At 46.2% G+C, this 12,329-nt stretch overlaps 1 protein-coding gene and 1 pseudogene across 1 annotated transcript; both read right to left on the bottom strand.

The window, feature by feature from the left end:
* Positions 1-393: 393 nt before the first annotated feature.
* LOC149343819 (small ribosomal subunit protein eS8 pseudogene) lies at positions 394-1,060 on the bottom strand (annotated as a pseudogene).
* A 7,861-nt stretch (positions 1,061-8,921) lies between these two features.
* Positions 8,922-9,563, bottom strand: LOC149343818 (small ribosomal subunit protein eS8-like). The gene has a single exon (XM_089546059.1). The coding sequence runs from the start codon at positions 9,546-9,548 to the stop codon at positions 8,922-8,924; it is 627 nt and encodes a 208-aa protein (XP_089402185.1). The 5' UTR covers positions 9,549-9,563.
* Between the last annotated feature and the right edge of the window lie 2,766 nt (positions 9,564-12,329).

The following is a 12,329-nucleotide window of genomic DNA, read 5'->3' as shown; positions in this document are numbered from 1 at the left end:
ACTAAGAGACAGAAGGCAGCCTTGGCGCCCTAGCTGGACTTGCTATAACCTTATTTTTTATTTCATTTTCGACATGCATAAAAGCTAAGCAGCGGTAGGAAACAATTCAGCGCAGAATACACATAAAAGCGACGTTTATTGTTGCTGCGCCGACAAATTCAGAACAAACGTCAGTCATCACGTAAGTTAAAAGTGCAGCAAGGGGTGCCTTGCTCATGCAACATATAAGGCAATCTTTATATAAAAATTCAAAGCGTCTTGAAATTCGCAAGTATGATACAATTTTACACTTGGTTGTTAGCCGAACACATATTACTTGAGATAAAAGAATACTGTCATCAATATTCATTTTGTTTATCGCTATTCGGCGGCTCACGCGGGGCACATCTCATTGTTTTATTCACACGGGCGGCCTGCTCATTTGCCCTTCTTGGACTTGATCTTCTTAGTGTAGAACTCAAGTTCCTTGCCCTCCAGGACGTAGCCGTCAAAACGTCCACACTGCCCGGGGCCTCGACGAGATGCAGGCTTTGACCCTGCCGGTCATGAACTGCTCCTCGAGCAGGGGGTCCACCTTGGCCAGCTTCTGGCGCTCCTTGATCTTCTTCTCCATCTTTTTGCTGCGCTTCTTCACCAGGGCGCCACCCTCAATGTCCGCCAGCTTGGCACCCTTCTTGCGGCCCAGGGGCAGTGCATAGTGGGCCTCGTACCACTGCCGGAAGGGCGTTGCATCGATGAGCACTATGGCGTTCTTCACCAGGGTCTTGGTGCGCACCAGCTCGTTGTTGCTGGCATTGTAGACCACATCGATGATACGCGTCTTGCGCGTGCAGTGCTCGGACGCCCAGGAGAAGTTTCCACAGTCGAGGCGGAGGGCACGGTACTTCTTGTTGCCTCCCCGCGTCCGTACGGTGTGAATGCGCTTGGGGCCAAGTTTTGTGTTTGCCGCGGGCCGGCCGAGCTCGAACTTCCTCTTCTTTCGCAGGGGCTTGCGCTTGCCACCTGTCTTCCTACGCTTGTGTCAATGGTCACGGGAGATACCCATGATGGCGAATGGGCCGGAAAGGACTGCTACACTGCTCTGAGTCATATACTAAAAACGATTCGTCATGTCGCTGGCCTTGATGGCGATAACTGAAGCGTCATGGGTGAAGTAATGCTAATGGGGTCAATGGTGATGGTGTCCACGCCGCCGCGTTCTCGAACGTAAAGAGCGGTTCCATGTCTGCGGTGGTTGGTGGAGCAGACAAGTGAACCGGTGCTGGCCGGTATAAAGGCACTGGGCTAGATCGCCACCATTCATCCTGCATTGGGAGGCCGAACCAGTCGTCGCCGCTTTCCACAATTCCCCAGACGGGACCGTTCTGCGGCCAGAAAGGTGCCCTCAGGGCGGGTGCCAGATTCGCCTGACGGTGTTGGCTGAGAAGGAACGGGAAACAAGTGAGAATTGAAAAAAGCCACATGAATGAAGGTAACGACACCAAGTTGTGACGTCAGACTTTTGTAACTGGTGCATATATATTTGCCTGCTTCGAGAAATATTTGCTTCTTTCGAAACTGCTGTGCCTATCACAACACGCCCCTAGGTCATGTGCGAGATAACACTTCAGATTTTGGCTTCGGCGAAAGGTTAGATAACAATGAAACCATCCTGTGCTAACGTAGACCGATATTGTCGCAGAGCAGTCTTTTTAGAAAGTTCAGCGCCTTATAACGCAATAGTAGTTGTAGAACAATGGTTGAAAAAATAGTTATGAACGGTGCTAGCGAGCAAGCAAGATGTTAATGTCTTCGGTCAGTCATGCATGTTCTGCAAAGAATCACCGCACAGAAGGGGCGTATAGAATGCGCACTTTGCCATCTCGTGTCGACCGACGTGCCGTGAGCTACAGTTATGGAAAATGCTCGGAAGTTTTGTTGCCCGTTCGCATTTTTGGAGAAAGCACATCGCGTCACCTTTGAGCAGTACAAGAAGGGGAAGGCACACAGCACGGAACGGCCGATGTAGTGAATGACGAGGGTGGACTTAGAGACACTGAACCGAATAAAATCGCGATAGACAGGACAAATAAAGTAAATATCGAGCTTCGCTTGCACAATACTACAAATCAATTGTAGAAGGCGCGCTGACAGAATTTTAGGTGCTATGTAGAGTGGGAAAAAGACTGAAAGCAAAATGTTCTATAGCTTTTCCTAAAAAAAGATGTAGAAAGCCTGCTTAACCTTAATGAAGATTCCTTGTTCACTCTCGCAATAAATACAACGGGCGAAAGGTTACGAGCCGCTACCATTACACTGATAGTTAGGTAATCACAAAGCAGCGGCTCCCGTTACCTCTTCAGTGCGGCCTGAAGCCTCTTGTCGCGACGCGTTGACCTTCTACCACCTCGAGTGGCTGCGGAAAACTTTTCCACGCTTTCGGGGTTGGTGCGCACCTGCGCCATGAAGTACACACTGGCCATAGTGGAAATCGTTCCAACGACACAAGCCATGACCTGTAGCGCCCAGATGTTGGTGAAGTTCATGACGAACACGCATTGGAGCGCCCCGAAAATGAATAGGAACAGAGAGAGGTAGACGTAGCTGCCCCTCCTGACGTCCACGCCGAACGAAGGTGGCTTCAGCGGATTGGAGCACTGCTGTTCCAGGTTGAGCGGGCAGGGCTTGCGCTTTGATCCACGCACTGAAAGAAATTAAAAATAAACAGCCAGTCTGGAATGAAGGAGCGCTTGCGCTACGGCAGTAAATGATCCATTGCTGAACCGGGCAGCGTGCCAATTGTAAGCACATGTCACTGTTACGCGAGTCTTAGCTATTAGCTTTAAATGGCTTAGCACTACCGTGTGACACACGACGAATATTTGACAGGCGCTTCAATAACTATCTTTCACAGCTTTCCGGAATTTGTCAGTCCGCAATAGTTTGAATCAGCGGCCTCGAAAACACAGACGGGTTTTAGGAATTTGCTGTACAACATTAGGATTCCACCACCAACCTGTTCGTCCCGTTTCCATGATGTCGGAGGTGCCAGTGAAAATTTTCGAGCTATAACCTGCACCAGCGTGCTCAGGGTAAGCTTGAGTGAACCATTACGTAGGAAAATGGCACGCAGGAAATTAACAGCCGGTATTTCATGCGGCGGTGTCTTGTGCGCGCCACAGCCAAGCGGGTTCTGAAGGGTGTTAAGAACTTCATGTGCAACTGTGCTTGAAGAGCGCGCATGTCTGCAGTCTTTACTGTTATTAGTATACGAGAATGCGCTGTCTCACTAAACATATCGTCAGTTTCGATTCGATAAGATGAAATCTTAAGAAAGTGATAGAAAGGAATGCACTTTTTCAGAGAAGCGATACTATATTTCACCAGTACTAAAAATGCCACCTAGTTTCGAATGCTGGCATTGTGGAAATTTTAAGGCGCCTTTCGGATGAGTTATCTTTGCTGTTTTTTTTTTTGTGAAAGCATGGATGGATGGAACCGATAAAACAAGCAGGAAAACATGACCGGAAAGAGGATGAGTGTTCTTTTGCAAGATGTAACCATCTTACGTGACGATTTTCATTGAGTAATGCGAATTCAATCCGAAAGGAATACACAGGTAACCATACCGGAGCCCTCTGAAGAGCCGTTTGAACAGATAAGTCGACCAATCTTTATATTGACAAGCCCAGAAACGGGATGTCCACGCTGTCAGAAAAATAAAAATTTGTTATTACGTTGTGGTCGTAAAGGCCATCTCCCATAAAAGAGAAGTGCGGGAGTCTTTCCTTTAATGAAAATAAGGTTGTTTTAGACAGCACTTTTAGTTTTGATGCAGTTGTGGAATTCACCCGGCTGCTGTCGTGAACATATTGATGGGGATGGCGTAAGCATCCGATATGTTGCAAGATCCTGCTGTTAATGTTGTGCATGAGCTCTCAGCGAGTAGCTAAGACTGTCACAGGAAACCAATGGGCTTTGTTCTTGGCGCTAAATTGTAGAAAACTACAAGATCTGAGAATATAGTGATTGCAATGGTATATTCTTACTATATGCAAAAAATGCGTTCATAAACAACTTCCAGTTCAAAAAGATACCTTTTTAGAATTGATTTCTTTGGAAGGGCACTGAAAATTGAAAAAAAAAGTTGCCGTTAGCAGATTGGCTCCTTCATTTTTTTTTTATCTGGCAGGGGCCTTAAAATCATGATTACCTTTGATGTACTAGGGTAAGCAAAAATTTAGCTACACTTTTTGTTCCACAGTTTATTTATACAAAGTTAAGTGTGCAACAGGTATGTACTTAATTTTTCTACAAATCGTCTGCCTTTTGAATGCAGTCGAAGCATTGTGCTTCAAGCTTGCGTATTCCTTACAAATAGGTTTTCGTGCGTAGTGAAGCCACTTTCGCAGCGCTTCTCGCACTATTACGTTCGTGGAAAATCGAGGACAATGGTAGCATCCTCGCGCCGACAGAACACATCAAAGTTCAGGCGGAGTGGGAACGAGATCAAGAATTTAGGGAGGGTGTATCAGTACCTGAAAACCCTACCTGGTGATGGTTTCAATGGTGTGGAGAGGCATTTTTGGGCTTTGGTGGTCATGCAGCAATGCGTTGTGACTGCAACGCGTTATCTGTTGCGCATGTGCGCTGAGGGCCGTCATACTGCCGTCTGCGTGCACATGCGTCGAGTTGGTGCAGCAGTGCTACTGGAACGCCCTCCCTACAGTCCTTATCTCGCCCCCCCTCGACTTTAATTTGTTTTTGCCGTTCCAGGATGCTTTGCGATGTGGTCGATTTTCCAGAACCCTAGACATGCGAGAAGCGGTGCATAAGTGGCGTTACGAACGACCGGGAAGCATCTTCTGAAAAGGGATACGCAAGCTTGTGTCCCGGTGGACCCAGCCCGCACTTAAAAAAGATGAGAATAGATTGTCTTTTTTTTCTTTCTTTCTTTCTTTCCTTCTTTCCTTCTTTCTTTCTTTCTTCCTTTCTTTCTTTCTTTCTTTCTTTCTTTCTTTCTTTCTTTCTTTCTTTCTTTCTTTCTTTCTTTCTTTCTTTCTGTCTTTCTTTCTTTCTTTCTTTCTTTCTTTCTTTCTTTCTTTCTTTCTTTCTTTCTTTCTCTCTTCCTTTCTTTCTTTCTGTCTTTCTTCCTTTCTTTCTTTCTCTCTCTCTCTTTCTTTCTTTCTTTCTTTCTTTCTTTCTTTCTTTCTTTCTTTCTTTCTTTCTTTCTTTCTTTCTTTCCTTCTTTCTTCCTTTCTTTCTTTCCTTCTTTCCTTCTTTCTTTCTTTCTTTCTTTCTTTCTTTCTTTCTTTCTTTCTTTCAGTCTTTCTTTCTTTCTTTATTTCTTTCTTCCTTTCCTTCTTTCTTTCTTTCTTCCTTTCTTTCTTCCTTTCTCTCTTTCTTTCTTTGATTCTTTCATTCTCTCTTTCTTTCTTTCTTTCTTTGATTCTTTCCTTCTTTCTTTCTTTCTTCCTTTCTTTCTTTCTTTCTTTCCTTCTTTCTTTCTTTCTTTCTTGCTTTCTTGCGAGATAACGAAATCAGGGAGGCGTAACTCATCGTCCTTCTCCTGCCTGGTGTTTGTCTCGGAGGCCGCGGTATGCCATAAAAAGGGAAAGAATCTATTACTAGCGAAGACAAGAAAAAAAAAAGCTCTTCTTCCCCTTTTTGCTTCGTATGTTGCTATAGCTCCGTTTTGTGCTTAGTTCGATTTATTTAGTTTCGAATCGTACACTGTATTCTGCACTGCGAACTAGCATGTTCTCTGTCAGTTAGGGGCTCCGATGGTTTTTGTCCGCAATAAACCTAACATCAGCACTCGATCTTGCGTTTGATAGCTCAAACCGGTCTCAATGTACCAAGGCGTGAAGTGATCGCTTCTGTGCCTGTAGCAAAAGCACCGTGTTATTAGACAACCAAATTATATCTGTAGACATTGCAATCAGAACTTACTTCGTGCATTGGAAATAATGATTGATACACTACATTTGTGCCTTTAAAGAAGCCAAATGCCAGAAAGGTGCCGTGAATTTCATGCCGCGGCTTTGTGAATTGAGAAATCATGACGGATGGAATGCCTTCAAACTTGCCCAATATTCAGCTCTGCTAGAAGTGATACAGCAGCACTGCGTAAGCAGGTCTGGATATTGCCGTTACTGAAACTGAGTGAAGAAAGTCTGGCGCAACCTCATTTCAAGCGCTTTCAGCGGCTAGGGCTCTTGCGGTATTGTTGAGAAAACTTGCTTGATCTAGGGTTGCACCGAGTTATGTGCAACAAGAAGTGACGTAAACCTTCATGATAATTCTGATATGACTTAGGTGCTTGACAAAGCCGTTGTTATCTTTGTAACTCACATGAGATCCGAGTGGAGCTAGAGGTTTGCGGAATTGTGTTTTTACTTTACATTTAAGATTTTACAAGCTAGCAGTGTGCGGCTGTATCCCTAATGCAGGAGTTGACTGCGAGCTTGCATTACAACTTCTCTTCGTATATACCTTGCTCAACCAGGTGATAGAAGTTCATGGTTGGATGGGGTTTAACCCTCCAAATCGACTCAGGCTATGAGGGACGCCGTAGGTGAGGGCTCCAGATAATTTCGGCACTGACATCGCACAGTACACGGGCCAGTAGCAGTTCGCCTCGATCAAAATTTGACCGCCACGGGTGGGATTGAAACCGCGTCCCTTTGTTCCACAGCCGAGCACCATTACCACTGAGCCATCACCCCGGATAAGCCTATGTAAGTGAAAAATAATGCACGTTTTATAAAGAGAAACAAGCATCTCTGTGCGTATCACGGGAGTGTGTTCGCTTCTTTGTTCTGCTGGGACGTGGTGGAAGATTAGTACGTCGCATGACACACAAAATCGCGCGAGCAAGATTGCTTGCACGTCAAGGTGACAACCGTAAACCTACGTTCATTTTTACTCAAGCAACTACGCCACGTCTAACTGATGCGTCATCACTACAGGCATGAGCGGTCTTACGGGTTGCCCATTTTGTCATTTTCTTCAGGTGAAAGCTAGCATGATGCCCCATAATCATAGCCACGAGCTATTCCAGATAGAGGCAGCATAACATTTGGAACGCAGGAGCGCATTTGCAGTTGTACGCGTAACGTTTATGTACTTTAATCACTGTTGAAAAAAAAACCTTTAAACAGTCAGCTGCAGTATCTTGTAGCACCAGGGTATTGCAGGAAGGAGCTTAAAATGGTCATCTGTTAAAGTGAACATACGGCTTGCAAGAAAAGCCGTGACCAGACAGGAGAAGATAACGGTCTGACTATTTCTTTTTGCCATATATTGGTCGTACACAGTGAGAGCGTTGCAGGGCAGTCTTTAAACTCGTTGAATAGAGGCGTATCTATGGCTCATCTGGCATAAAGTTTAAGGGTACGTAACTAAGAACTTTTTAAACCACTTATTGAGATATTTAAAGCTGATACGAAAACCATGCCGTCCGAAACAACTGACGATTCACAAAATGCCTACTTACCACAACAAGATAACCTGAGTGTCTGGAATAGGCACAACATCCTCGGCTAGGGTCTATGCCAATTACTGAAGTGGACAGACAAGACTTCTGGTGAGCGCTCAGTAGTAATAAGCAAAAGACGCGGACTTCCTCTCGAGGCTGTTTCCTTCCAATGACTTAAGGAGTGTTTTTTTTTGGTCGGAAAAAGTTGAGTTCGTGACAATCATTTTTCTGGTCTCTAAGTAATTCTATACGGACAACCGGGGAAACTGACATCAGTGGCAATTTGAAACTGGAAAGCAAGAGCTTGCTCTTTCTTTAAGAGCAACTCGCAGCTTTTCTATGCATGTGAGGGTAGATAACTTTCTCCTGCTAATAAAATGTGTACAGAACTGCAAACACATCCCTGCAGTTTGCAGCACTATCATGACAATGCAGATTGGGGAGTGGGTCTGTCACTGGACCGCCGACTGGAAAAGCGAAGACAGGCGTATGTGCTCACAGACCAGGAGGAGAGCTGCCGAGAGTGAGCATTGTAGGCTGTCATGCAAACAGCACTTGAGAAGGCGGTGACATTTCTGCAGGCGTGCACGAAATTCCGGCTTTCTTTTTTCCAAATATTCGGAATTTCTGGCGCCTAGACAGTAATTGGCCGTATCTGCACAGAGATTGCGCCCAGGGTATGCCAGCAATGGACGGTAATGCAGGGGATGAGTCGCTGGCGCTGAAATACGTCGTACCTGATGACAGCAGGTCAATATCACTCCGTCATGTTTAGACGCATTGAAAGCCAAGCATGCTGGTGCTTTACAATTGGTCTAAATGCTGGCGTCTCAACGGAAATCAGAATCGCAACTTTGTAACTTAGAGCATAGCGCCAGCCACTGAGCGAAGACGGCAAGTATCGATGTAAATAGTGTCACAGATAAAGGCTGACAGTAAAGACGGTAACAATATAGCTTATGAGAAAGGAAAACTATGGCTAGCGTGAAATAATAAAAAAATTATGCCAACAGAGGCGTAGTCAGGTCGTTTTCAGACACGGAAGACTAAGAGACCGAAGGCAGCCTTGGCGCCCTAGCTGGACTTGCTATAACCTTATTTTTTATTTCATTTTCGACACGCATAAAAGCCAAGCAGCGGTAGGAAACAATTCAGCGCAGAATACACATAAAAGCGACGTTTATTTTTGCTGCGCCGACAAATTCAGAACAAACGTCAGTCATCACTTAAGTTAAAAGTGCAGCAAGGGGTGCCTTGCTCATGCAACATATAAGGCAATCTTTATATAAAAAATCAAAGCATTTTGAATTTCGCAAGTATGATACAATTTCACACTTGGTTGTTAGCCGAACATATATTACTTGAGATAAAAGAATACTGTCATCAATATTCATTTTGTTTATCGCTATTCGGCGGCTCACGCGGGGCACATGTCATTGTTTTATTCACACGGGCGGCGTGCTCATTTGCCCTTCTTGGACTTGATCTTCTTAGCGTAGAACTCAAGTCCCTTGCCCTCCAGGACGTAGCCGTCAAAACGTCCACACTGCCCGGGCCTCGACGAGATGCAGGCTTTGACCCTGCCGGTCATGAACTGCTCCTCGAGCAGGGGGTCCAACTTGGCCAGCTTCTGGCGCTCCTTGATCTTCTTCTCCATCTTTTTGCTGCGCTTCTTCACCAGGGCGCCACCCTCAATGTCCGCCAGCTTGGCACCCTTCTTGCGGCCCAGGGGCAGTGCATAGTGGGCCTCGTACCACTGCCGGAAGGGCGTTGCATCGATGAGCACTATGGCGTTCTTCACCAGGGTCTTGGTGCGCACCAGCTCGTTGTTGCTGGCATTGTAGACCACATCGATGATACGCGTCTTGCGCGTGCAGTGCACGGACGCCCAGGAGAAGTTTCCACAGTCGAGGCGGAGGGCACGGTACTTCTTGTTGCCTCCCCGCGTCCGTACGGTGTGAATGCGCTTGGGGCCAAGTTTTGTGTTTGCCGCGGGCCGGCCGAGCTCGAACTTCCTCTTCTTTCGCAGGGGCTTGCGCTTGCCACCTGTCTTACTACGCTTGTGCCAATGGTCACGGGAGATACCCATGATGGCGAATGGGCCGGAAAGGACTGCTACACTGCTCTGAGTCATATACGAAAAACGATTCGTCATGTCGCTGGCCTTGATGGCGATAACTGAAGCGTCATGGGTGAAGTAATGCTAATGGGGTCAATGCTGATGGTGTCCACGCCGCCGCGTTCTCGAACGTAAAGAGCGGTTCTATGTCTGCGGTGGTTGGTGGAGCAGACAAGTCAACCGGTGCTGGCCGGTATAAAGGCACTGGGCTAGATCGCCACCATTCATCCTGCATTGGGAGGCCGAACCAGTCGTCGCCGCTTTCCACAATTCCCCAGACGGGACCGTTCTGCGGCCAGAAAGGTGCCCTCAGGGCGGGTGCCAGATTCGCCTCACGGTGTTGGCTGAGAAGGAACGGGAAACAAGTGAGAATTGAAAAAAGCCACATGAATGAAGGTAACGACACCGAGTTGTGACGTCAGACTTTTGTAACTGGTACATATATATTTGCCTCCTTTGAGAAATATTTACCTTCTTTAGAAACTGCTGTGCCTACCACAACACGCCCCTAGGTCATGTGCGAGATAACACTTCAGATTTTGGCTTCGGCGAAAGGTTAGATAACAATGAAACCATCTTGTGCTAACGTAGACCGATATTGTCGCAGAGCAGTCTTTTTAGAACGTTCAGCGCCTTATAACGCAATAGTAGTTGTAGAACAATGGTTGAAAAAATAGTTCTGAACGGTGCTAGCGAGCAAGCAAGATGTTAATGTCTTCGGTCAGTCATGCATGTTCTGCAAAGATTCACCGCACAGAAGGGGCGTATAGAATGCGCACTTTGCCAACTCGTGTCGACCGACGTGCCGTGAGCTATCGTTATGGAAAATGCTCGGAAGGTTTGTTGCCCGTTCGCACTTTTTCGGAGGAAGCACATCGCATTACCTTTGAGCAGTACAAGGGGAAGGCACACAATACGGGACGGCCGATGTACTGAATGACGAGAGTGGAATTACGGACACTGAACCGAATGAAATCGAGATAGACAGGACAAATAAAGTAAATATTGAGCTTCGCTTGCACAATACGACAAATCAATTGTAGAAGGCACGCTGACAGAGTTTTAGGTGTATGTAGAGTGGGAAAAAGCCTGAAAGCCAGATGTTCTATAGCTTTTCCTAAAAAATATGTAGAAAGCCTGATTAACCTCAATGAAGATTCCATGTTCACTCTCGCAATAAATACAATGGGCGAAAGGTTACGAGCCGCTGCCATTAAACCGATAGTTAGGTAATCACAAAGCAGCCACTCCCGTTACCTCTTCAGTGCGGCCTGAAGCCTCTTGTCGCGACGCGTTGACCTTCTACCACCTCGAGTGGCTGCGGAAAACTTTTCCGCGCTTTCGGTGTTGGTGCGCACCTGCGCGATGAAGTACAGACTGGCCATAGTGGAAATCGTTCCAACGACACAAGCCATGACCTGTAGCGCCCAGATGTTGGTGAAGTTCATGACGAACACGCATTGGAGCGCCCCGAAAATGAATAGGAACAGAGAGAGGTAGACGTAGCTGCCCCTCCTGACGTCCACGCCGAACGAAGGTGGCTTCGGCGGATTGGAGCACTGCTGTTCCAGGTTGAGCGGGCAGGGCTTGCGCTTTGATCCACGCACTGAAAGAAATTAAAAATAAACAGCCAGTCTGGAATGAAGGAGCGCTTGCGCTACGGCAGTAAATGATCCATTGCTGAACCGGGCAGCGTGCCAATTGTAAGCACATGTCACTGTTACGCGAGTCTTAGCTATTAGCTTTAAATGGCTTAGCACTACCGTGTGACACACGACGAATATTTGACAGGCGCTTCAATAACTATCTTTCACAGCTTTCCGGAATTTGTCAGTCTGCAATAGTTTGAATCAGCGGCCTCGAAAACACAGACGGGTTTTAGGAATTTGCTGTACAACATTAGGATTCCACCACCAACCTGTTCGTCCCGTTTCCATGATGTCGGAGGTGCCAGTGAAAATTTTCGAGCTATAACCTGCACCAGCGTGCTCAGAGTAAGCTTGAGTGAACCAGTACGTAGGAAAATGGCACGCAGGAAATTAACAGCCGGTATTTCATGCGGCGTTGTCTTGTGCGCGCCACAGCCAAGCGGCTTCTGAAGGGTGTTAAGAACTTCATGTGCAACTGTGCTTGAAGAGCGCGCATGTCTGCAGTCTTTACTGTTATTAGTATACGAGAATGCGCTGTCTCACTAAACATATCGTCAGTTTCGATTCGATAAGATGAAATCTTAAGAAAGTGATAGAAAGGAATGCACTTTTTCAGAGAAGCGATACTACATTTCACCAGTACTAAAAATGCCAGCTAGTTTCGAACGCTGGCATTGTGGAAATTTTAAGGCGCCTTTCGCATGAGTTATCTTTGCTGTTTTTTTTGTGAAAGCATGGATGGATGGAACCGATAAAACAAGCAGGAAAACATGACCGGAAAGAGGATGAGTGTTCTTTTGCAAGATGTAACCATCTTACGTGACGATTTTCATTGTGTAATGCGAATTCAATCCGAAAGGAATACACAGGTAACCATACCGGAGCCCTCTGAAGAGCCGTTTGAACAGATAAGTCGACCAATCTTTATATTGACAAGCCCAGAAACGGGATGTCAACGCTGTCAGAAAAATAAAAATTTGTTATTACGTTGTGGTCGTAAAGGCCATCTCCCATAAAAGAGAAGTGCGGGAGTCTTTCCTTTAATGAAAATAAGGTTGTTTTAGACAGCACTTCTAGTTTTGATGCAGTTGTGGAATTCACC

This window comes from Amblyomma mixtum, chromosome 5 (assembly GCF_055824585.1).
Source record: "Amblyomma mixtum isolate Tamu chromosome 5, ASM5582458v1, whole genome shotgun sequence".
NCBI classification, from domain to species: Eukaryota; Metazoa; Arthropoda; class Arachnida; order Ixodida; family Ixodidae; genus Amblyomma; species Amblyomma mixtum.
This window is presented reverse-complemented; position numbering and strand designations above follow the sequence as displayed.

Excerpts from the sequence above, each read along its gene's own strand:
- LOC149343818 (XM_089546059.1), bottom strand. The coding sequence starts at position 9,548 with ATGGGTATCTCCCGTGACCATTGGCACAAGCGTAGTAAGACAGGTGGC.